Source organism: Salmo trutta, chromosome 6 (assembly GCF_901001165.1).
Source record: "Salmo trutta chromosome 6, fSalTru1.1, whole genome shotgun sequence".
NCBI lineage: Eukaryota > Metazoa > Chordata > Actinopteri > Salmoniformes > Salmonidae > Salmo > Salmo trutta.
The window spans coordinates 26,087,885-26,113,164 of record NC_042962.1 but is presented as its reverse complement, the minus strand read 5'-3'; the positions used below and the strand labels follow the sequence as shown (position 1 = coordinate 26,113,164).

At 50.1% G+C, this 25,280-nt stretch overlaps 1 protein-coding gene across 14 annotated transcripts in view; it reads left to right on the top strand.

Annotated features, from left to right (window-relative positions):
- Positions 1 to 25,280, top strand: part of scrib (scribble planar cell polarity protein) — a 101,600-nt gene that overhangs the window by 69,350 nt on the left and 6,970 nt on the right. For 4 of the 14 annotated variants that reach the window (XM_029755933.1, XM_029755930.1, XM_029755934.1 and 1 more), the window contains exons 13-40: positions 545 to 670; positions 991 to 1,164; positions 1,408 to 1,824; positions 4,023 to 4,085; positions 6,632 to 6,721; positions 6,930 to 7,007; positions 7,265 to 7,585; positions 9,146 to 9,226; positions 11,531 to 11,794; positions 12,333 to 12,443; positions 12,540 to 12,716; positions 12,842 to 12,958; positions 13,076 to 13,264; positions 13,360 to 13,479; positions 13,743 to 14,198; positions 14,471 to 14,551; positions 18,991 to 19,062; positions 19,223 to 19,276; positions 20,062 to 20,127; positions 20,271 to 20,402; positions 21,095 to 21,214; positions 21,667 to 21,723; positions 21,949 to 22,122; positions 22,657 to 22,819; positions 23,450 to 23,666; positions 23,837 to 23,929; positions 24,130 to 24,312; positions 24,732 to 24,878. In XM_029755933.1, coding sequence (XP_029611793.1) covers positions 545 to 670; positions 991 to 1,164; positions 1,408 to 1,824; positions 4,023 to 4,085; positions 6,632 to 6,721; positions 6,930 to 7,007; positions 7,265 to 7,585; positions 9,146 to 9,226; positions 11,531 to 11,794; positions 12,333 to 12,443; positions 12,540 to 12,716; positions 12,842 to 12,958; positions 13,076 to 13,264; positions 13,360 to 13,479; positions 13,743 to 14,198; positions 14,471 to 14,551; positions 18,991 to 19,062; positions 19,223 to 19,276; positions 20,062 to 20,127; positions 20,271 to 20,402; positions 21,095 to 21,214; positions 21,667 to 21,723; positions 21,949 to 22,122; positions 22,657 to 22,819; positions 23,450 to 23,666; positions 23,837 to 23,929; positions 24,130 to 24,312; positions 24,732 to 24,878 — 4,343 coding nt within the window. The remainder of the gene's footprint in view (positions 1 to 544; positions 671 to 990; positions 1,165 to 1,407; positions 1,825 to 4,022; positions 4,086 to 6,631; positions 6,722 to 6,929; positions 7,008 to 7,264; positions 7,586 to 9,145; positions 9,227 to 11,530; positions 11,795 to 12,332; positions 12,444 to 12,539; positions 12,717 to 12,841; positions 12,959 to 13,075; positions 13,265 to 13,359; positions 13,480 to 13,742; positions 14,199 to 14,470; positions 14,552 to 18,990; positions 19,063 to 19,222; positions 19,277 to 20,061; positions 20,128 to 20,270; positions 20,403 to 21,094; positions 21,215 to 21,666; positions 21,724 to 21,948; positions 22,123 to 22,656; positions 22,820 to 23,449; positions 23,667 to 23,836; positions 23,930 to 24,129; positions 24,313 to 24,731; positions 24,879 to 25,280) is intronic. The other 10 variants (XM_029755941.1, XM_029755942.1, XM_029755932.1 and 7 more) reach the window with 10 other exon arrangements.

Sequence of the window (25,280 nt, the reverse complement as noted above, 5' to 3'; positions counted from 1 at the left end):
AACAATGAAATGCTTACCTATTGGGCCCTTCCCAACAATGCAGAGAGACAAATTATAACACTAGTAGTACATAATACACAATGAGTAACGAGAGAATGAATACGCTTTGTTTTTAAATAAATTTTGTAGGTTATTTTGCCACTTTATTTGGACCGTTATGAAATGCGAGGGGGATACGGGCCGGTGGGAGTAACAGTGGGGAAGGGTGGACGTGGGGATTGAACCCCGGTCGCTGATGAGGAGCTTTGTTCACGTGACTCCTGAGCTGCGCGAGCCAACACATTCTGTAGTGAAGCACTCGATGGCTGGCTCTCAACGGCGCTTCCTTGTCCATTCCTCTCCCACTGTGACCTCTGATCTGACATGTCATCAGGTGAAAGTAACATGATGGAGAGGACGTCCAGTCAGACAATCAGTCATTGTTTCGGCAGCGTCACAAATCGGTCCTACTTTGTCCTTGGATCTTGATTTACTGTTTGCCTGAGGAGGACTGTCTGTAATTGACTGTAGACAGTCTGGGGAGTTTACTGGTGCGTGTGTGCAGGGTCTCCAGCGGCGGGCAACACCGCACCACAGTGAGCTGAAGGTGATGAAGAAAGTGATTGAGGAGAGGAGGAACGAGGCCTACACGTCCAGAGCTGATGGAGAGACGGAGTCCCCTGGTGCTGAGGTACAACACATCACCAACACGCCACTGGACATCCTACATGGCACCCTACTTGAGATCCATGAGCACAAATATAAATAAAAGGTTGCGTCCTAAATGTCACCCTATTGCCCATTTATAGTGCACTTCTTTTGACCAGGGTCCATTTGGGACACGCACACGCAAAGTAAAGCCTGTGTATCCCAAGTAAGAAGTGGGTTGTTTCTGGGCAGTCGGCGTCATGGGTCATTGTGTAACGTTCTGACAGAATCTGAGTGTTACCTGTTGGTCACCACTCCAGGATTCTGTTTTTCCCATTCCCGCCGTGTGATTGGTGGTTGCAGGAGAAGCGGCTGAGCGATCTGTCCAATCAGAGCCACGACTCTGCGGCGTCCAACAGCACGGCCTCGGCCAACTCCCACGAAGAGCGGCGGGGCCTGATGACCACAGACCTGGTGGGTGGGCGTGGCCCCCAGGAGGAGGAGGAGCTAGATGAGATGGAGGTGGAGTACGTAGAGGTGAGTTTCACTACTATGACAGTCTGTTAGTCACCTCCTAGTACTGGAGCTGCCTTTTTAAGACCTGGAGTTTTACTTGGCCAGGAAAAACTATGTACCCTAGTTATATACTTTCTCCTGGTCAGGTCAATTAATTAATCATGCATAACAGAAACTTGAGAGATGTCCTCGTCTTGAATACGATCCCTTCCCTCCTGCTCTTTCTTTCTCTCCCTTCACTCACACCATCCCCTCTCCCACCAGCCCACGGTGCACTTTGCAGAGGAGCCCATGTACCGGGGTGGGGACGAGAATGGTGACGATGAGGAGGGCGAGGATGGGGTCCCACACGGCTACGAAGAGGAACAACAGAGGCCCCAGTTCCCCACGGAGAAGCAGCGTCTGATCAGGAAGGACACGCCGCACTACAAGAAGCACTTCAAGATCACCAAGCTGCCAAAACCCGAGGCGGTGGCCGCGTTACTGCAGGGTTTCAGCCCCGACGCTCACCTGGCCCAACACCCCGCCTCGCACCACACTGCCCCCGAGGAGGAGGAGGAGGAGGAGGAGGAGGAAGGGGATGAGTGTATGGTAACTCCACAGCGCCACAACAGGATAGAAGAGCCAGAGCTGGAGGATAGGAGTCTGCTTCATGCCAACTCCTCCCTGCAGCCGGTCAAGGTAACCTGGGCTCGTGGTGGGGTGGGGGTAGAGAACATGTGTTTACAGTATGTACATAGTCTATAATGAGTAGTAGTACAAAACTGAAACGTACACACCATCATATCATGCAGCTATCGTGTTCAGGGCCCTCGTGTTTTTTCTGATAACTTCACTAGACTAACAGGGGTCAGCTGGTCACGTGAAACTCCACGCCCTAACCATGTATCCCAATTTCAAATTAGCCAGGACAGCCACGGACTAGTTTTCCCTTTCGCGGTTTGCCTCATGAAGCTGACAGTTGAATGAAGCTCTTGCACACCTTCTCTCTTCACGCTGACATGTTAGTGGCCTGCAGCTCGCCTCTATGCACACCCTGGACACGCAAGTGCATAGAAGCTCCCCGTCGCTCTGTCACCGTGCAACCTGCATTTGGTCTGGACTGGATTTCGGAGATGACATTGCATGCCGTGTTGCTGTGCATAGGAAAAACAAACCAATGGATGCGGGGATGTTTGCCGGGAATGTTTGCCGGGAGTTGTCTTATGGCTTTGCGCTTGTGCTTTTACGTTGCTCTCTCTGTCCCACACAAGCAGGTTCCGTTCTTACGTTCACAGACTGCGGTATCCGGTATTCGGTAACTTGATAAAAGACATAACTAACGCGTGGACTTCCTCATTAACAGTATTTGATAAACGTTTTGTTAATGTCGTCGGACAGGCCGACGGTTTTACGAACGGACGGCCAGCGCACACCAAGTCAGGTGTCCGTTGTTTTAAACGCTTCGGACATGGACACGTTTCACTCCTTTAGTCAAAGGCTGTGTACCAAATGTCTCCTTAAATCCCTGGTCCAAACGTAGTACACTATAAAGGGTGCCATTTTTTGGACAAACATATATTATTTTATCCACACACTACCCAGACTGCTCAGAGTGGAGCTCCCTCTTGTGGCTCCTCAGAGCATCTCAAGGACTACTTATCAATAATACCCAACAAATCTGCTTAGTAAAAAGTGACGGTGTATTAAATGATGAATCCCCCAACCCCCATCAGCTGTGCACTAGACTCCTATGCTGGCCTCCTGCTGGCCTCCTTCACCATGACTTTGTCTGCCCCACCTCAGTACTACGCTTCTCTCCATATCATTTGCTGTCTGCTGTTGTGTTTTTTTTTTTTATTGGTTAATGAACTGTCCCTTACCTGCTTTCCTACATTTGTGTGTTTAGTCAGAGTGTGTGGATATGGCTCTTGAAATGTATGACTCGGAAGACCATTTATTGTATTGGAATTGATTTATTAATCGGAATCACCACTAGCGCTGCTGAATAACATGCATTGAATGATGGTGTGTATGTCTGCGTGTGGTGCCTGATTTGTCTACCGACCATCCAGAATTCCTCTTGGCCGAGGTGGAAATGTTGAGACCCAGACAAACCGCTTTATGCTAAATGTACACCTAGAGCACGGAACAATCTCTCACCGTTTTGCTGCAGATTGAAGGGAAACGCGCCAATGGCTTTTCAGTTATTTTGTCTGAGGCTTTTTTAGCTCTGCAAACACAATCACTTGGAGTACATGCAAAGCCATACAATATCTAATGCTGATTGGAGGTGTTCGGATATAATGATCGGATTCCTGTCAATCATGTTTTGTAATCAGTCTGGGAAAAAAGACTGCTGCGTAGTAGAAGGTGTATAAATGAAATGACTTTAAAGGGGAACAGGGTTTCCTGTGGTGTCTGTCTATAGGCTGGAGGGAACTTTACGCTGGGAGCCACTGCTTTCTTTCCCCCGCTTCTCTTTCTGAACACAAGCTGCCCCTCCCCGTGTGGCCTGTAACTCACCTCATCCTGGGTCTCGAGTTTCCACCCCTGCCTGCTTCCGCTTCTGGTGGCTGGGGAGTGAGTGATGTGTGTGACCGATGTTGCCACTGTTCAAATGACCTCAACTGGCGATGAAATTGGCCATATCAAATGTAGTCCCTAGTTCAACCGCTATACAATAGTGGATATGATCTTTTTTGGGTTTATCCCTGTGGCTGAGTGTGTGTGTGTGTGTGTGTGTTACTGTTCTTTGATGCGTTTGTATGTGTGTGTGTGTGCGGTGTTCTGTTTTTGATTTATCCGATTTTTGTTTTGGTTGGAGTATGCTTGTGTGCATATTTAGTTATTTTGGCCTCACTAATCCGCATGCCTCTCGCTGGTTCCTGTCCTAACAGGGGGTGTCATTTGATCAAGTCAATAATCTGCTGATTGAGCCTGCTCGAATTGAGGAGGAAGAGGTCTGTACTTACTCTCTCTCACTCCATCCATCCACTCCCCCCCTCTCTCTCTCTCGTTCCCCCACTCACTCACCCATTCACCCACCCGCTGGCTCTCAGAGGGGAACTAAAAAACAGCCCACAAAAATCCATGATTAATCCAAGCCAATCGCCAGGGAAATGCTCACCACAACTCTCCATTGGACCACCAGCGTGATAGAACTCGACGCGGACTAACAGAACTTGAAGGGGACTAAAATGGACAGAGGGTTTTAGGATTCAAATGATATCTGTAACAGTAAGGTTATACGAATTGTAAGAAAGGTGGGTAGATTCTACCTGCGGAAAATCTGTGGTTACCATTCAATGACGTCCTACCCCATTGTCGGGTTCTACCACGCTGTGGCTCCTCCTCCCCCCCCCTCTTCTTCTCCTCTTCTTCATCCCCCTGTTCAGGCTGAGAGGCCCTGGAGTGAATGGGCTGCTTGTGCTGCTGTCTGTGATGGAGGAGGTCCGTCTTCTTTCAGGTTTTAGTTTCTCACCAGGCACTAGCCGGGATCTGGCCCACACAGATTCTAACCAGGACAAATGTGTCTTCTAAAAGTTATCTAAAATAATTGCGTACCTTTTTGTGGGAACACGTGCATCATGAAATAACAGTTGAATGGTATGCTAAAACCAGCCGTTTCCACTGGTGCCACACCGTCCATCTTCCAACGTATGACAGAGACACACACGGGGTTACGTCTCAAATGGCACCCTATTCCCTATATAGGGCACGACTTTTGACCAGGGCCCATAGGGACCTGGTCAAAAGTAGCACACTATGTAGGGAATGGGGTGCCATTTGGGACTCCGCCTGGCTCTGTACAGTGATTTCAGTCCAGAGTGTAAGCACTTTGCTCAATGATCTGCACGGATGAATAGCTCAAGAACCACCAAGCAGCTTATCGGTTCTGTTCAGAACTTAACATTGAGTAGAGACACCAAGGATATGTGAAACCCCCGACACAGTAAATACGATTCTGGTTAAATGTCCATTGTTTGGGATGGATATTTCTATTTCTGTATTCATTCTATGAACGTTCGTTTTGAAATGATAGGATGGTGCCATTTTGAGCGGTAGCATTACAGGTAACTGCCAAAATAAAGGAAACGTCGACATGCGTGGTGCATTTCCATTCAGGATTTCCCCCGATGTTTTACCCAGAAGGCTCAGACTTTTCTGTTTCCATCTATGCGGGCTGGCACACGTGTCTCTGGGCCATGACTCCAGCAGACCTGCTCCTACTTGGGGTCAAAGCCAGACCACTGGTACTTTTCAGCTGGTATTTACCTAACAATGGCTAAATGTGAACTTTAACTCCTTCTCACAAAGCAAGGTTCTTGATTCTGCTCTTCACAAGTCCTCACTGTCAGCCCTAGCTATGGAAACAACACAGTTTCCCCAGTATAACGTAAGTGTATACGCTAGTGTAACATTGGTGTTAGTCGAAAAGTGTCTCAGTGGGGCGTTGGGCCACCATGAGCCAGAACAGCTTCAATGCACCTTGGCATAGATTCTGGAACTCTATTGGAGGGATGCGACACCATTCTTCCACAAGAAATTCAATCATTTTGGTAATTTGTTCATGGTGGTATGTACCTAGTAATGGCATAAAAGTATTTTTGATCATTCATTTGGTTAAGATGACCTTCAAAGAAGTAACACTGTTCATAATGGAGTGATTGTGTGGCTCTGATTTGTGGAGGAATCCTTGGTGAGTGACTGCACTTCTGGTGAGGATGCCTGTGGATTGGTTGGCATGACGACCCAACGGAATCACCCTCCGCTGCGCCCCCCCCCCCCCCCCCCAACGCAGCACTTTCACTCAACTCTTTCTTTCCTCTCTCGCTCCCACTTATCTTTCACCCTCACCCCCCCACTCTGCATGGCTTGCGCGGACAGCATTCACACACCCAGTTCAGACCCATACATGTTATGATTCGTAGTGTCTCGTGTGTACCCCCCCCCCCCCCCCCCCCCCCCGTTGTGACTGTTCCATGACATAGTATTGTGTTACATACAGCCCCCTCCCCAAATACACACCTCCGTGCTAGTGTCAAACTGTTTTTATGTCAAAAGGAATACGTGTTTGTCCAGTTGTTTGTCCAGTTGTTTGTCCAGTTGTTTGTCCAGTTGTTTGTCCAGTTGTTTCACTATGTGTCTTTGGGCTAATGTCAATGCATTGTGATATGATGGGTAATTAGTTTAGTACTACCGTTTAATGATACTGCTTTCTTCCTGCTTCTACTCCAAAATGGCAGCCTTTTGATAAGTTAATAGCTACTCTGCAATGTGAGATGCAAGGCAGCACGCTCTTGTTTTTCCCCCCCCTCATTCAACATACACTTGAGTTGAGTTTAGCCCTGAGACCAGAGTAGCCCCTGTCTTGTCTTGTCTGTCCCTAGTCTGTGTCAATGCCGCAGTCCTCCTCCCTCTTGTCCCAGCCTGTCTATCTGACGATAGGGCTGTTGTACGGGGGCGTCTCCACTCAGTGCGCTGACCCCCTCTCCTCCATTTCCAGCACAACCTGACCATTCTACGGCAAACTGGGGGTCTGGGCATCAGCATAGCCGGAGGAAAGGGATCCACACCCTACAAGGGGGATGATGAGGTGAGGGCCGAGGACCGCTGTGGACACTTCCTAAATGTACAGATGGGCTGCGTCCCATATTCCCCATTTACTGCTCTACGGGGCCCTGGTTCAAAAGTAGTGCACTACATGGGGAACAGGGTACTATTTGGGATGCTTTCCTATTCTGCGGACCTATTGGTACTTGTGACTGTGTACTAGAGTCCGTCCTGTCTGTCTGTCCCTCCAGGGCATCTTCATCTCCAGGGTGTCTGAGGACGGACCTGCAGCCCGGGCTGGGGTCAAAGTGGGAGACAAACTCCTCGAGGTAAAGTCTGTGCACGCACGATAAGATGTTGCATTCATGGTCTACATGAACAGGCCTTTTGACTGTAGAGAGAGCCATGTGAACCATGGTCTACATGAACAGGCCTTTTGACTGTAGAGAGAGCCATGTGAACCATGGTCTACATGAACAGGCCTTTTGACTGTAGAGAGAGCCATGTGAACCATGGTCTACATGAACAGGCCTTTTGACTGTAGAGAGAGCCATGTGAACCATGGTCTCCGCTCCCTCCCTCTCAGGTGAACGGCGTGGCCCTCCAGGGGGCAGAGCACCACACGGCGGTGGAAGCCCTGCGCAGCTCTGGCACCGCCGTCTCCATGAGCGTCATCCGGGAGCACATGGTGGAGCCGGAGAACGCCATCACCACCACGCCGCTGAGGCCCGAGGACGACTACTTCCCCCGGGAGAGACGGGCCAGCGGGCTGCCCTTCTGCATGGAGGCCAGCTCCCCAGCAGGCCCCCGACACAGGCGGTCTACCTGCCTGGTCCGCAACGACAAGGGCCTGGGCTTCAGCATCGCCGGGGGCAAGGGTTCCACGGCCTACCGCACGGGGGACTTGGTGAGAGAGACACGCGTCCTTAGTGTACAGCAGACACAGTGAGACATGCCGTAGAGTTCCCATATCTAGGTCGTGTGGTGGAGGAATATTGGGCGCCGTTTCATCCCTGATGAATATTTAATCCCTTCGTGGTGAAACACCGTGTGTGTGTGTGTGTGTGTGTGTGTGTGTGTGTGTGGTGTCAGGCTGTCCCACTTCACAAGTCAACGGCACCCTCTAACTACACTAGCTACAGTGTTAGAGGGAGAAGTCTAGTCCGGAGTGGTACGTTTCCTACCCATTTCTGTTTAATGCCCAGTCATAGCCTTCAACCCCTCCAAGGTTTCCATCATTCTGACAGCCACTTTTCCACTCCTGACGTTTTACAGCCGTCGCCAAGGAGACCGATATGACTAGCGAGCCTTGACACCCTGATAGGTCCTGTGTAACTGGCATGTGGGTATTTTTTGGGGGGGCTGCCGCATTGGCCACATTCATGGCTACATGTCCTGTGCAATACTGGTCTCAAACAGACACCCGTAGCCCAGGCAGCCCACGGACAGAAACGGAGATGCTCACCGCTGGAGTCTGTAAGTCATGTGCCTTTTCTGGAATGGATCGAGATGGTCTCTGTTGAGGCGGGCTAGGAGTAGGCCTGCACTTTGTCTGCACGTGTACATGATGTTTTATCTATGCATAATCACTTCACCCCCCACCTACATGTACAGATTACCTCAACTAGCCTGTACCCCCGCACACTGGCTCGGTACTGGTGCCCCCTGTATATAGCCTCGTTATTCTTATTGTGTTACTTTTTATTATTACTTTACTTGGTAAATGTTTTCTTAACCAAACAGCGCAGTTCAAGAAGAGTTAAGTGCTTGTAAGTAAGAATTTCACGGTAAAGTCTACACTTGTTGTATTCGGCGCATGTGACAAATGAAGTTTGATGGTTTGTAAAGTCCAACGAGGAGTTTGGTCGTCGTTGCAGCTTGTGGAACTCTCCTCTTCAGGCAAAGGGACTGGAGGGCTCAGGGTCACCGTGTCACAGTGAGTGGCGACTCTGTTGTCCATGAGGTGTTCCTGGTCTGTAGCCTTAGCCACCGCTGAACTTTATTTTACTGCGGTAGGATAGAATTATTACCATTTTTGTTGAGTGCGACCTCTCAATATTTTGTATACGTTTTCAGCCAAATATTGGGTTTGTTTGCGTAGTTGTTGGTAGTGGAGTGTAATAAAAAGGCATTATGGTGTTCTTGTGCTCACAACCCACCACAGAAATACTTCTGAACAAGCCCAAGCCAACTATTGCGAGCAGCATTAGACTAGTGACCATGAATATAACTGCGCGAGGCTATATTTAGTCGTTACGGGACGTCCCCTGCTGACCCTGTGGTAACCGCCGTCCCAGAATGGACTGACTGGCACTGATGGAGCTAGCAGGGCATTGTTGCACCAGTCTCCCCCCCCCCCCCCCCCCCCCCGGCTGACCAGGTCACACAGCTAGCAGACACCTCACTGTAGGTTAAACCGAAGGGCATCGCATTATGATCGGTCTCCTGACTCTGTCCGTGTTTTCAGGGGATCTACATCTCCCGTATCGCAGAGGGAGGGGCGGCCCACCGAGACAGCACGCTCCGCGTCGGGGACAGGGTCATCACCGTGAGTACTGCTCCACTCCTCTGTTTTTAACCCCCATGGAGCCGTCCCAAATGGAATCCTATTCCCTGTGTGGTGCACTATTTCTGACCGGGGAATAGAGCCATTTGGGACCTCACCCATGCTTTTCTCGCCTCTCTCTCGCACTCCTCCTGTCTTCAGTTAAATTCTTCGATTTTTCATGCCACTGTTTTAGTTGAACTGTTAACATACACATTTTAGTCATTTAGCAAGCACTGTTTTCCAGAGTGACTTACTGCATAGTGAGTGCATTCAACTATGTTGAAATGAAGGCTGCCTGTTCTTTTTGTAACTGTGGCAGATGGTTTTGATCAGCCATAGTGAAAGACAACTCTTTCCCACTCCTATTCTTCCATTTGTTCACGTTTAGTGAAGGGATCATGCAGAACTTACTGCAGCAAAGTATTCCGCATTACACTGTTATGATCACCAAGTCTAGTCCTGTCTAAAAATGAATTGGACTAAATTGGGTTCGGTCTGTGTCAACTTCCTGCAAAACACACCAAGCGAGCACACACACGTTGGACAACCAAGCAAGCACACACACGTTGGACAACCAAGCGCGCACACACCGGTTGCTACTTCCAAAACAAACACAACTAACACTCATCCCACTTGAGAGAATTGGGCCTCTGCTTGTCCTGTGCCGCTGCTGCCAGCCCATCTAGGCTGCGTCCCAAATAGCACCCTATTCCCTGTGGGCTCAGGTCAAAAGCAGTGAGCTATATAGGGAATAGGGAACCATTTTGGGACGCGGCGGCTGGACTAACATGACCTTAGCGGATGTGTATGTGATTGAGAGCTGAAGCCAAGGTTCCTGCTGCATGCTGCTTCACTGTGCGCCGCTCTTTTCTTTGGCATCGTAGTGGTGTTCTCATTCTGTAGCACGGTCTTGCCAGAGTTGCATGTACCCTCATGCCCATACCTATGACCATGGTCCATTGGCTGCAAAGATGGGGCCTTGATATGATTTTGTACAGGCTCCTCCAGCTTTTTGTTTTTGTTTTTTTTCCTGAACCAATCTGGACTCATTCAATCTCAACATTTTGTTAACCTCAGTCACGTTTGTGTGCGGTGTGGTACGGTGGCCCCGTCTCCTGTGGCTACTCCTGTCTCGTTCTCTGAATCATAACCGTTTCTCTTTCTCTCTCCCAAATCCTCTTCTCTCTCCTCCTATTTGAGGGGGGATCATAGAATGGCTCCATGAATGATTCTGTTCCTACCTACTCTCTGCTTCTCTCTTACGCTTTCTTTCTTTCTCTCCCCCCTCTCTCTTTCTCGTGCTCTCGCCACCTCTCTCCCTCTCTCTCTGCATGGCCACTAATGCACAATGCGTCTCCTTGCCTGTTGGGTGTGAGGGTGGGGGTGTGGGCGGACACTCTGGGACGGCTGGCGTGGTAACCGCATGTATTACCATAGCAGCAGCCACAGTAAGCATATCAGCCAATGGTAAGAGCCGATACTGTATGGTCAGTGCTGGCTTCTGTTTGTCACTTGGACCAATCAGCCCCTTTTTCTTCAATCACTCAGGACTTCGTTTATGTAAGTTTACAGACTGCAACCCATCCTCAAATTCCCCCTGCCAAGTAATAGGATAGTTGACCATTTCTGCAGCTTAAGACCAGGTCTAGGAGCAGTACTGAGATGGAGCTGTATCACTCGGCCTGGCCCTGTAGAGAAGTATTAACGATTCTCCTTGCCGTTGCTGACTCAATCAGCCCATTTGGCAGTCATCATAGGATGTTGCCCTCTGTTTTTTCAGTGAGCAAGGCAATTGGATAGTATGGACATAAGTCTTAAATATAGTATATTGCGTTGACAGGACTTTTAGGACTACTTTTTAGACTTTGGAATATTGGAGAAAGGGTTTCTCCTACTGTAGCTCCCAGGAGAAGCTCCTCTCTGCTAGCTTGCCCTCTGCCTCTCCCTCTCTCTCCTCTCTCCGGCTGCCTCCCTTCTTTTGTATGGGTGTTGGCTCCTGGTGTCTTCAGTTATCTCTCACACACACACACAGTCACACACACACAGTCACACATGCACTCAAACACTCAGGCTTGCTTTGGTACGGTACATCTCAATGTACTAAATTGAGCGATGATTGAGAGTTATTTTACAGTGATGATACGCAGCTTTATGGCAACGTGATGTTCGTCTAATCAGTAATGATATGAGTCTGAACACATAGCTGTCGGCCCTCACCGAGCCTCCAGCCCTGAGTGTCAAACACTGTGGTTGGTCAGTCAGCCTACTGATTCCCGCCCTCGTTGGTTGTGCCGTTGGATTCAGATCAATGGTGTAGACATGACAGAGGCCAGGCATGACCAGGCAGTAGCGCTGCTTACCGGCACCTCCCCCACCATCGCCCTCCTGGTGGAGCGCGACCAGGCCGAGCCGGGCGCCGCAGGGGGCTCCCCGGGCCTGTCCCGCGCCCGCGCCCACTCCCCCCCGCCCCCAGAGCCCTCCGACTCGCCCGATCAGGAGGAGGGCAACGACGACTCGCCCCACGGGACCCACATGAGCCGGCCGCTGCAGGACGAGTACCCCATCGAGGTGAGACTGAGGGAGAGAGGGAAGATGGTACAGTGTGGTGAGGGGGGTGGATAGTTACCATGAAGGACCTTCAGATTTAGTCTAGTTTTAATGCCTTCTCATTTGGCCTTTTATCTCAACTGCTCTCCAGCTCCAGAGACGATGGCGCACGGTACGAAGACTTAGTCCTAACCTAGGTTAAATATTGTATGCTAGGATGTTGTAGTGGGGCCCAGTGAAATGCTGTATTATTCACAGAGTGAATAATGCCAACAACTTGAGTCCGTTCCATTGACTAAGAGCTTAGGCCTGTGTCTAGTCTCATTTTACAAGTAGATATGATAGTTCCATAGATGGTTTGTGGTCTTGTCAAGTAGGGTGCTCTCTGGGTAAGGTGTTGAGTTGAAATGTGTATTTGGTATTAGTCTGTTGGAACACTGTCTGTGGTGTTTTGCTCCAGATACTGTATTTCTGGTGCCCCTGTCCTAGTCAAAGTCCCTAAAATAAACCTTTATAGACAACACTGTTTACGTTAGTCGCTTCACTTCTCTCCTGACAGGAAGTGATGTTGGTGAAGGCGGGCGGCCCTCTGGGACTGAGCATCGTGGGAGGCAGCGACCATGCCAGTCATCCGTTTGGCGTCAGCGAGCCTGGTGTCTTCATCTCAAAGGTGGCTCGCTGGCTCTCTCTCTTCTCTCATATATATATTTTCCCTGCTCCCGTGTTTCCTGGTTTGTGTATCTCACCCTCTGTCTGCCTGTGCTAGGTGATCCCGCATGGCTTGGCGTGTCAGAGTGGGCTGCGGGTCGGGGACAGGATACTGGAGGTGAACACCATCGACCTGCGCCACGCCACCCACCAGGAGGCCGTTAAAGCCCTGCTCTCCAACAAGCAGGAGATCCGCATGCTGGTACGCAGGGACCCCTCACCGCCCGGGATGCAGGTGACGTTTCTTCAACACATGTACACGGAAATAAGCTTACACACACACACACACACACACACACACACCTTCTGTCCCCTTCTCCACACACAGTCCCATATCCTGATCTATGTGTCCCTATACAGGAGATAGTGATCCAGAAGCAGACTGGAGAGAAGCTGGGCATCAGCATACGTGGCGGTGCCAAAGGCCACGCTGGCAACCCTTTCGACGCCACCGATGAGGGCATCTTCATATCCAAGGTACCTTTTAGGCATTACGTCTTGTCTTTCTCACCGGGTCAACCACTACCCCAGTGTAGATGGGTTTTCCCATTCGTGGTATTGCCTTACCCCCCCCCCCTGCATTGCCCGCTGTAGGTGAGCTCCAGCGGTGCAGCGGCCAGAGACGGCCGTCTGCTGGTGGGCATGCGGATCCTGGAGGTGAGCAACCACAGCCTGCTGGGCATGACCCACACGGAGGCCGTGCGCGTGCTCCGCGCCGTGGGAGACACCCTGTTCATGCTGGTGTGTGACGGCTTCGACCCAGGCAACGCTGCCGCCATAGAGGTAAGGTTAACTGACATCCATTCCGGGTTGTTAATGACCCTCAGTTGCAGAGTCAGATTCAAAATGGACACCGTGTTCATTGTGCGTCTTCACAGGCGTCGCCGGGCATCATTGCCAACCCGTTTGCGGCGGGCATCGTGCGTAAGAACAGCATGGAGAGCATCTCCTCTATAGACCGAGACCTGAGTCCTGAGGAGATGGACATCCTACAGAAGGTGAGAATAATATGACGCAGAAATCCAGTGTGAAGGTTTGCGCTCAGGCTACAATGGATGGTGGCCGGTGCGCAAACCGTGACGAGGTAAAACCAAGGAGGCCGAGATGCAAAAATATACTACATTTAATCCACGTGCCAAAGAATAACGAAAGGTGCTGGTGCAAAGTGATTAACAAAATAAGGCGCATATGTTTCCTCAAACGCATAACGGAATGGATGCCTGTTAATATGAAACATTTTGACCTAAAATCTATTTCCTAGGAGGTGGAGATAGCGAGAGAGACGTCCCAGTGGGAGAGGGAAGAGGTGGTGAGTGAGACTACGGAGCCAAGTCCTCCCTCGCATGCTTTTGCTGCTACTGTGGCAAATAAACAGAGCACTTTTCTAATGTGTGTGGATTCTATCCTTTCTCTCCTTTTATCTTCTTTCTTACCCCCCCCCACTCCCTTTCTCCTACCCCCACAATGTGTTTGGGTCGTCCATACACCATCTCCACTCATCCCACCTCCACTTCATTTCTCCGTGTTTGTCTTTTTTGCCTATTTCACTTTCCATCCCACCTTCACTCATTTCACCCTCATTCTCTATGATTACACGTGTGTGTGTGTGTGTGTGGCTGGGTGTCGTCCTCCTCTCCACCTCCCCCTTTTCTCGATGAAGGAGCGCATGCGCTTGGAGCGTGAGGAGGCCACTCGCCTGCTAGAAGAGGAGACCGAGGTGAGACTGAAATTCCCTGGGCCTCCGAGTCCTCAGCTCAACCAACCACCTCCCTGCCAGAGAGGGGACATCTCCAGTCCGGAAGAATTTACTATAATATTTGGATTGGAATGTTCTGGAAACTTGTGCTTCAATACATATTTATGTAATGACGAAGGAGCTTTGGTCAGTTACTGAGTGACACATGAGAGTAGTATGACAGGAAGTGTTTTTTTCACCCCCCCCCCCCCCACCCCCCAGTAGGTCTGACACTCAACCTTCTGTTCACTCAGAACCTGGGCACTGGACCTCTGAATCTGGACTACCGGACGCTGGCCGCACTGCCCACCACCTCTCTGCAGAAGGTCAACAGGGTAAGTTGAAGTTAACAATTTAAGGATTTTACTTGACGGGTAATGCAAACCCCATTTTGATGATTACGGTGAAATGACGAGGTAACTCTTATATACCCTGTGATTCCTGACTAAGGCTGTGAAATGCCTGGACTTGTTTGCTGACTACCTTGGAAATGGCCCCAGTGCGACCAGAATAGACCTCCCTGTGGAATCTGCCCTGTTTATCTTCCCGGGAAACTCTGTGACCAGAGGCCAAGCAGGTGCCTCTGGAGGTCAGGGGGAGAATGTTGAAACTTCCCCCCCTACCCCCGCCCCCACGTTCACAACTTTGACTCCTGCGTTTCTCGCCAATGTCTTGGGCCTCCTGTCTAGCGTATGCCAGGCCCGAAGACTCGACAGCGTCTACAATGCAACCTAACCGTTCCGTTGAATTCTGTGATATGAAGAACAGGATCCATTTGTATTGTTAATTGGAGACGATTACTGTTGCACTGCAGGTTGTTAATGGTGCGTCCACCTTGGCATAAAGACATCGCCTAAAGAAGAAAAGAAAAAAAGAAAAAAAGAAGCCACAGACGAATGGAAGAGCGAGTACACAAAGGAAAACTAAAGGCTGCACAGGAATGTACATCATCTGCCGTGATGGAGGGAAATGATGCAGCCAAAATGGTTGGTGGCTGGTACAGTAAAAAGCACTGGAGTCTCTGGGTTGATTTGGGGGAGGGGGACAGCTGCCCCCAACGCCACCCAGGCTCTGCTCGGGGTTATTTTAAACCTGGCTGAGATTGGAGTCGGAGGAGTGCGGGCGAAAGAGGGAGGGAGAGTGTCCCAATGTGGGTTCTCGGTCATTCAGTCAGTGTCCCTGGAAGAGTTTAGTCTGAGTGGAGCTACTGCACCCCTGGTCCCTCCAGCCCACAGCCCACAGTGAGTATAGGGACAGTGCCAGACAGACTGCGGGTCGACTGTGCTCTACTTTCTGTGTCTTTCTCTCTTTTGTCATCCTATCTTTCTAATTTCTTGTGCGTTTCCTTCCTTCGTCTATTCGAGTACATTGAGATGCTCTCTGGACCGTCTTTGTGTCAGTTCTGTATTCCGGCTCCATGTGTGAACGGCAGCCATTTTGCTAACGATGTGAAGGACTAAGGATTTATGAGCTGACAAGGTGCTGACTTTGGCCGTCTCAGGCCTGTCACTGTTTTAGGGTCTGCATAGATAAATTAATAGGCAAGGCTATAGTTTGTGACAAAATTGCTGTTTTTTTTCTCTCCCTTGCTTAGTTTGTAGTAGGGATGGTTATTGTATTATTATTGTATTTCGAGGTATTTGGGTTAGATATTTATTTTCTGTTTATGCCACAGTGGTTAGACTCCTATAAGCTCTTGTACTAAGCCGTGGGGCTTTTCTGCGAACGCTAAACCTATATATATCTCTCCTGCAGCTGTTCCTGCATTATGGCTATGCATTACAGTTGGAATGAGGACCACTGGGTCCAATAGCCAAAAGATTATTAGTGCTTCTTGGCATTAAAAGTATGCGGTAAGCAGGATTGTCTCGTAATTAACCTTACTTGGCTCCAGCCTTACCCAGGGCGGCTGGGTAACGTTAGTTGGCATGTTGGTCGTCTCTCTCGGGGGCCCCCCCCCCCAGGCCAGCTGTCTTCTACTGTCTTCCGAGCCTGTGCCAAACGGGTACTTGTTCACATTCCACCCCAGCGGGTGACCCCACTGACCTCCAGTACTATAGGCGACATTTTTACCGGCATGTCCGCCAAGACGACGCTACGACGCGTCACAATTCAGGACCGCATGTATTCTTAGTGACGCCATTTGGATTGTCGCGACATGTCAAGGCCGTTGTCGTGGAATTCCCGGGACAATGTAGTTCTGAAGGAACTAAGCCTCGTCCGACTTTAAGCCATGGCATATTTTGCCCATTACGTTTTGAGTTGATCGAAACGTGGTTGCCTGTGGAACACACTCTGTGGCGCCATGTTCTGGTTAAAGAAGATTTGTTTTATCCAAGGACCTTATCCACACTTGTGTGCGGTATTGTTTCTAGTCACGCGTGAAGGCCGGCATCGTGGTTTGCTTCTGTAATGAACTCTCTGGTTTCCCGTATGTGGAGTGTATTGAGGCCTGGTTCCTAATGTAAGAAGTAAACTGGAGCCTAGGTGTCTTCTGTCCAACTGTACTGATGGCGTTTGGTTTATTAAAGGCGGTGGCAGGGAAGGCTGCTCCAGTGTTAATGTGAGCGTAACTAGAAGGATAGATAACCCTTCTGGTATAACGGGAATCAAGAACCTCATCTTCTTCTCCCCAGATGAAATTAACTGGCACATTGGCTGCGCTCTTCCCTTATACACTGAAAGCCCTTCTGCATTAGAGATGTTTTGTGCACGACCTGGACGGTAGGTATTTGAGATGTGTGTGTGTGTGTGTGTGTGTGTGTGTAGGGCTGAACATTTTTCCAGATATTCCGTTTGGAAAATTCCCGGAATCAGAAGGGAATAAGCAGGAAATCCGTGAATCCGGGAGTTCCGGAATACCTGGGGACTTTTGGCAAAGTTACCGAACGTTTGCAGCTGTATTTTGGACGCTGACTAGGCTATGGATGTGTCGTAAGGCTTGTTTTCTGAGCGTGGTGATAGCACGATGTGCTGGTCACACATGGGTTTTGTGTGTGATGGCTCTGATATCTGGCCTACCAGAGTGTCAAGTGGGTTAAACTCTGAGATTAGCTGCATGTCTGTTTTAGCATTTTACACAACACTGCTCCTCATATCTGTTATCCCATCCGTCTCCACCTCCTTTTCCACCAGTCTTTATCTCATTTCTTAACACGTGGAGATCAGTCTCCATCTCTTGTTATCTAGCTTGGACTTTACCTTCTCCTCTGTGTTTCCACCTTCTCCTCTGTATTTCCACCTTCTCCTCTGTATTTCCACCTTCTCCTCTGTATTTCCCTATCGTCTTTATATATCAGTCTTTCTCTCTTCCTCAGTTCTCTCTGTCCCTCCCCCTTTCTGTGTTTTATCGGCATCCCTCTGTTCTGATTTCCGTTTTCCTATGCCTTTATCCCTCTCTCTCTCTCCCTCTCCCTGGCTCCTCCTCAGTTCGCTCCCTCTGTCTGTGTGACTGCCTTCATGGAGGCCCCCCTGCAGACCCAATGTTCTGCCCCCTTAGAGCCCCTGGGCTTTGGCCTGGGGCAGCCCTCCACCTCCCTCTACCACGTGGACCCCCATGCTCTGCCTCAGTCCTGTCCCACTATGATCACAGAGGCCGAGCCCCTCTACATGTCCCAGCACTCTCCCAGTCCCGCTATCACCTCCTCCAATCAAGAAGCAGCTAGACAAGAAGCCCCGCCTACCGGTGAAGACGAAGAGGAGATTCTGGTGGACTCCCAGCCGATCAACTTCAGCGAGAACCCCTTCCTGGTGGCCAATCGCAAGGGAAAGGGCCGCCCCCCCTCGGAGCGTATCCTATCAGGGCCTCCCATGGGCTACGGGAGCGGCGGCAAGTTGCAGCCCTGGTTGTTCAGCAAGGCAAGCGGCCGGCCTGCCTGCGTGTGTGGGTTCTAGCCAGCATGGTGTGTGGCACAGTGAGTGGGATGGTGTAGGAGTAGCACTTCCCTTTGTCTCTGCGCACCAATAGAAATGTTTCAGCTAAGAGTTTATATGAGAGAGAGATGTGTTTTTGAGTTTTCCATTGTAACTTAACCATTAGGGTAATAAACTGATCTTACTTATTTTCGTGGCGTTTCTCCCTGTAGTCAAGGATACACGCTTGCTATTGTATGACCTCATTGCTAATCACCAACGCTGCCAGCAAGATGACTTGAATGACCGAGATGTGTAAAGTCACCTGTTTTGATGGATGTCTCCTTCACTAACCCTTTGAAAATAACCATGAGCAATTGAGCATGTGACTGTTGGAATTGAGATGGAAAAATGTCTTGCTATGAATGAGTGTGGGAGGGCACGGCGCAGCAGGGACTCTGCAGTGGAACGTTCCCGCTAGAAGTCCTGGACTGGTAGGAATGTCCACTCAACAGCTGTGAGGAGGAACTCGAGCCTCAATCCTAAACATCTCAAGTATGCGTTTGAAAGGAACGGTAACCATGGAACAGTAGAGACACATGCTAAAGTGCATGGTGCCCAGCGGTAGCTTCTCGTTGACTGATATGAGAAGGTGTATGTGCTCAAGGACTGTTACATGTCTGCTAGTATTTGGTGCACCAATAGGGTTGCAAAATGCTGGTAGCTTTCCCAGAAGTCCCACTGTTGTCCAGAAATCCTGGTCTTAAGTGTTCCACAATAAGCAGGAAATCAGTGGGTTTTTTTTCTTCTTTTTTTTACTTTACCAATAACAATAACCAGCTTACTGCACTGAGAGTAAAATAGGTGAAAGTTAGAACAGCTGCTAAATCTGTCAGTGTCTCTGTCTCTGTGTGTTGTCTAGGCACCCTCCACTGAGCCCCCCAGGACTGACAGTCCCATTAGAGATGCCCCCTACTCACCTAGCACACAACCGGTAAGTCCACCCCACCCCCCAACAAATCCTCTCATTGACGCCTCTGCTTTCATAGCACCTATTTATGTTATCTTTTTCCATAAGTCACTTCAGAGAACAGGGTAGATAGCATTGAGGTGCCCTACCTGCTGGTTCACCCTCTTCCTCCTTCCCTCCCTAGCCCAGTGCTCATTCCTCTACCAGCTCCCTGTGTGCAGGCAGGGAGACCCGCTTCGTAAGTGGTCTGCTCTGGCCTGGCTTTGTCCGCTCAGCTTCCATAGACGACTATCAGTAGAGTCTGATCCTTTGCCGTTGTGTCAGCTGTTTTTAATGAGCTGTACTACAGCAGAGCTATACTACAAGTGTGACTGCTGAGCTTGCCATAGCCACTTATTACTGATGCTTTCTCTGCTTCGTGGAGTATTCGACTCTGGTTGAAACCCCAAATGGTGTCTGCCCTATTGCCTTTTTATAGTGCATTGCTTTTTTACCAGGGCCCATAGGGAATAGGGTGCAGTTTGGGATGCGCCCTCCGTTTTTGGAGACTCCGATTCGCTCCCTGTTCAGGACCCTACCCGAAACCTGTGCCTTTTTAATTCTAGCTTGGCTAGAATTTGTAAGGAACCCTGAGCTTTGCAGTGAAAACGATGTTGAAATATGTTTTGAGCTACTGCAGGTTATTCTGTTTCAGAACAGATGTGTTCCAGAATTCAGAGCTAGCGTTAAATTTGCATCGTCAGGGTAGTAGTGGCGAAAGGGTTTCCATTCTGCGTGTATGTTTGTGTGAGAACCATGTTTTTCGCCTGCACAGACCATGCCTGCATCTTGAAAGCGCCAGGGTGAAAAATCCTCTAGGTGAAGATCGAGGATCAGCTTCCCCTTCCCCAATCCTAACCTGAACCATTAGTGGAGAAAATGCCAAACTGACCCACAATCAGCATCTAGGGGCAACTAGGGGTGTGTGACTTGTCATGTAAGCCATCGTGTCAGCTCCATGCATTCTGCTGTTTTTTCTTTCAGGCAAGCATTCATTTCCCCCCCACTGCACTGCCTGCCAAGAATAACTCGCCATTGAGTCCCTATGAGGTATTGACCTTCAATCTAGTCATGTATGGGGGCAAGATCTGTGCTCTCATTGTCTTTCATTGACAGTAAGCATTCCTAGTCCTTTCTCACTATTGAGACTATATTTAAGTTGTTAACATCTTTGTCGTGGTTTTCCCTTCCAGACGAGGCCGGGTTCCATCCAGCCACTCTCCCGTGGTGGCGGGCGGCCAAGCACCTCGCCAGGCACTCCGGACGGGCACAGCAGTCCCAACCCCTTCCAGCATGGCCCTTCCCCCATCAACTCCCAGACCTCTGTAAGACCCCTCACCACCACGTAGGGTGAGGGTGAGACCCCCCCACCCCTGTTCTGCCGTCTCAAAAACCGGTGCCTCGCTGACTCACAGCAGTGTCACGAATGCTAATCGACAAAAAAATGTAAAAACGGGATTTCATACCATTTCGGAAGCTACTTACCAAAGAGTTTGAACTGGGGTCCCTGTCCCTGCATTCATTCGCACGCAGGGACTCACAGTAATAGCGCTGTTGTTGAAGACAAGCTCTGTGAAAGTGGACCTGCATTCTCAGCTTAACTCGCTGTGACTGTAGCCAGAGCCAACCAATTGCACACAGGGGAGTTGTGGAATGTTTGTTTCATTCCATCTGGTGATTGGGCTAACCCCACGGCATCAGCCCTCCGCTATGGGTTGTACCTCAACCATCTCCCAGTTTCCTGTATATAAGGTTATTATCGCCGCCGAGTTGTGCACATTACCTGAGTGCCGTAGCTTCAACAAGGCAGGCACATCCTCATCCGCCAAGCCCTGTCTGTGTGTCTCTCGAAACATCCCCCTCATGTCATGGTCTGTCTCCCACCTACCTGTTCTCCCACTTTCTTCTCCAGCTTGGCTGTTTTATCTCATAGTCCCTCCCCTTGTCTTGGTCTGTCTCCTCCTTCCCTATGGCTCCTCCCACTTCATGGACCTCCCTCTCTTGCCCCCCCCCCCAGCTGCAGCCTCGTGCCCCCTCCCCTGACACGATCGATGAGTTCTCCCTGAACCCCAAGCAGGCATACAAGGCGTTTGCCGCCGTGCCTCACTCGCTGGCCATGCTGGAGCCGCCGCTGCAGGTAGGCAGGTTGCCCCGCCCATGCACCCCCTGGGTCCCAACAAGCATGCTGTGGTGGTCGTCTTCACCGTTTGGTTGTCCCCGCCCCCCCTACTAAAGCAGGTCCCCCACCCCCGTTTGGGCCTGTAACTGTGGTCCGTACTGTGTTGAAATGCAGTCGTTTGTGGTCATTTAGTTTTGTACTGTACACAGCGGCAGCTCTGTCGTCCCAGTGCTGCTGTTCACAATTTACCCTCTGAAAACAATCGTTCCGTCATCAGCCGCCTGTGGCTCCTGTGCTGAGAAGTCCCATCCATTTTAAATCCCATCTCAACCATCCCTTATCACCTTGCCTGCTTTGCATCCATGGAAATAGAATCTATTTCTACGTTTGTGCCTCTTCGCTGTGTGACGACTGGGCCGTTCCAATGGCTGCTTCCCTCTTACACACTTCTCTTCTGCGTCCACCAACAGGACCTGTATGGCCAGAGGAACAACATCCACTCCAACCTGCCTTCTCCTTCTCCAGAGGTGAGCCTTTGTACCAAATCACAATACATGTTGTAGGTACAGCGTTAATGACCATCAGTGTGTTTTTGTGTTGTCTGTGTGATGTCGAATGAGTTCGAATGGCAACACAGACCGGAATGTGTTCCAAGAAGTGCATATAAAAACCTGTAAAGTGACGTTGGCAGTTAGTCATGTCCCGTTGGGCTGACACTCCGGTCACGTGACGACCTTCTGTGGCTCTTTCAGCCTGAGCTGAACAACGAGGTGTTTGAGGATGAGGTAGAAGGGGACGGAGGACTGGGTGGAGGTCTGGCAGCCCCCGTCTCTCCCCGACCCTCCCTCTCCTCTGACCGTCGGGACTATATGAGTCTGGCAGCAGTGCCACGCCTCTCCAGAGCCTCAATGGACATGGTCGTAAAGGTACCCCCCCGACCCCCGCCGTGGGTACCCGTAATCGGGCTCAGATCAAGCTGCGGTCCCCTTCGCTTTGGTGGTGATGGCAGTGTCTATATCACTGTTACTTACATAGAGATGGGGTGCCGGTGCTACATTTAGTGTCAGAGTTAGGATCCTGTCAATCAATCATCCTTCTCAGAATGAATCGTAGCTTGTGGTGTTGGGTTGTGATTTAACTGCCTAATTTATCTTTTCCCCACCTACTGCTTGACAAACAATGAATACTGTGCTGAATATACTGTAAAAACTTCCTCTTCAAAACGGATCATTCTCACTTCAAAATGGTGAAATGTTGGTTTGTCTCAAATCTGCATGTTTGGAAATAATTGCTGTGGGATCTTGCATGTGTTCACGTTTAGCACTCCGTTCTGCACGTCAAACCCTCAATGATGTCGTCTTTGGTCCCCTTGGCCATTCCAGAGGGCGGTGTGGGTCATGTTTGACTGTTGCTCTGCCTCCATCCTAACCCTCCTATCCCGACGGTCCCCTCCCCCACAGACTCCGTCTCCCGGGGGCAGAGACAGCCCAGAGCAGCGCTCCTTCAGGGACAGACAGAAGTACTTTGAGATCGACATGAAGCAGCAGACGCCCGACAGCAAGCCCAAAGGCCGCGTGTCCCTGGTGGGAGCAGATGACCTGAAGAAGATGAGGGAGGAGGAAGGTTTGTCAGCCAGCCAAATAATACCCTTCACCCACTTCTAGGGGCGGCAGGTAGCCTAGTGGTTAGAGCGTTGGGCCAGTAACCGAAAGGTTACAAGTTCGAATCCCTGAGCTGACAAGGTAAAGATCTGTCGTCCTGCCCCTGAACAAGGCAGTTAACACATTGTTCCTAAGCCGTCATTGTAAATAAGAATTTGTTCTTAACTGACTTGCCTAGTTAAATATAGAAGGGAAAAAATTATAGGGTTTCACATTTCCAGTAAGTTTCCAGAAATCCTGTTCGGAGGATACTTAATTAGTTGCTTATTCCTTCATGATTCCAGGAATGTTCCAACCAGGATTTCTGGAAAACCTGGGAATTTGGGGAAAGTTGCTCTAATGCCTCAACTCATTTTAGTCAGATGGACCGGTGTTTCCCCAACACCAGTCTTCCAGTACCCCCAACAGCACACATTTGTTGCCCCTGATAAATCCACCTGTTTCAACTCAAGGGCTTGATGATAAGTTGAATCAGGTGTGCTTGTTCAGGGCTACAACAAACAATGCGTACTGTTGAGGGTACTGGGGGAACCACGGAGGTTTTAATGAATCTCATCCTCATGGAACTCATTCTGCACCACCACCAAACCAGAGAGGAGATTCGAGCAGCGGGCGCGGGAGTACCTGATGGATGACGATGATGAGGAGGACGACGACCTGGTGAAGCAGATGGGAGTGTTGAAGGCCACGGGCAAGGTGTTGCTGGATGGGGTGGAGTACAAGGTGGAGCCTGTGGCCACGCCCCCCAGGCACTATAACACGCCCCCCAGCTACAGCGCCACGCCCCCTAGCTACTGTGGCAGCTCAGGGTACGGCCTATTCTCTTGTTCGGAAATGAACTTTTAAATTAAGATGAATTGATTGCTCATTATAATTATCAGATGTGTATGTTTGGCGTAATGGAAGATTATTTTGTGGAGTTTTTTTCAATTTTAAATTCAGCGTATTAATCTTCCCTTATTTATGGTTGTGCCGATAGGCCCTCGTCAGTGGATGGTAAAGGAGACTCCCAGAGGAATTCCTTAGAGGAGAGCTTCAGGTTGGATCAGCAGCGGCCCAACTCCATGACTGGGTAAAGACAACCAAACACTTCCTGGATTTTAAGCCATACCCGTGCATGTGTTGATTATCAGCATCATAGTCTCTGCAGTGGGACGCATCTCCCAAACTTGTGTGACACTACCGAGTCTCCTGAAGTGTGTGTGACGTGTTATGTAGTGTGTGTGTGTGTGTGTGAGCAGTGTGTTTTGACATTGTGTGTTCCTACTCCAGTCTGATCCCAGTGTACCCTGGAGAGTCGGGGGCTCCCATCCGGACGGCCAAGGCAGAGCGGAGGCAACAGGAGCGGCTGAGGATGCAGAGTCCAGAGCTGGCCCCGGCCGGAGACAAGGACCTGTCCCCCGCCGAGAAACGGGCTCTGGAGGCCGAGAAGAGGGCCATGTGGAGGGCAGCAAGGTACACACACACTTACACACGTCACACACACTCACAAAATGACATTTTGAATATGTGTGAACAAAAAAGGACATAGAATATATTGATTTAAGTACTGAGCCAAGTAGAAAACAGCAGGGACCAATATTCCTGTTTTCCTTCCCAAGCTCTTTTTCTGTGTTTCCTTCTCATCTTTTCCTCATGGAATTGTCAGAGATTCTATCTACTTCTGATCTCCTCCCTCTCACTGTTTTCATCTCTGCTAGACTGGTCTCATTGGTTTTCCCCTGACACACTCTCTCCTATTCGTTTCAATGTTTTACCTCCCATCTCTGCTTTTTTTCCTCTCTCTGTGTCCCCTATCCGCCCGTCCCTCTGTGCGTATTCCTGTCCTCCTCTCCCTGTCCCCCCCCCCCCCCTCCTCCTCGTTGCGGGAGCAGGCCCTATGGCCTAGAGGAGGATGTTAGGCAGTATGAGCAGGACCTGGCTAAGAGGCTCTACCAGTCGCGAGTGAGGGCGTCTCAGGGCACCGTGCCGCCCCCTCAGCCCCAAAACGCTGCCGCTTCCTCCGCTGCCTCCCAGCTCAGGTCTGCTCACCTCACCCACTGGCCCAGGCCCACACACCAATGTGGGGGTTGTGCTGCTGTGGGGTGTCATGGTTTGGGGGGGGGGGGTGTTGAGTTTTAGGGGTCCAAGCAAGTGTACTCAACACGACTGTGCCTCTTAACTGTGCTTTTGACGTCACCGCTTCTGCACGTCCTGGCTGGCTGCGTCCATTTGCTCAGTCGCTAGCTTTGTCTCTTACTTTGTTACGTTCTACGTCTTAATCTCTCTCTCTCTCTCTTTCCCTCGCTCGTCTCTTGGTTTTAATCCATCTTTCGTCGTACTAACAGTGTGGCTACAGCAGTCTGTGAGCTGGGGGCCTGTCTAGGTAGTCCTTCTCCTGGATGCTGTCTGTCATGCTAGTCTTGATACTGTAGTCTTATTAA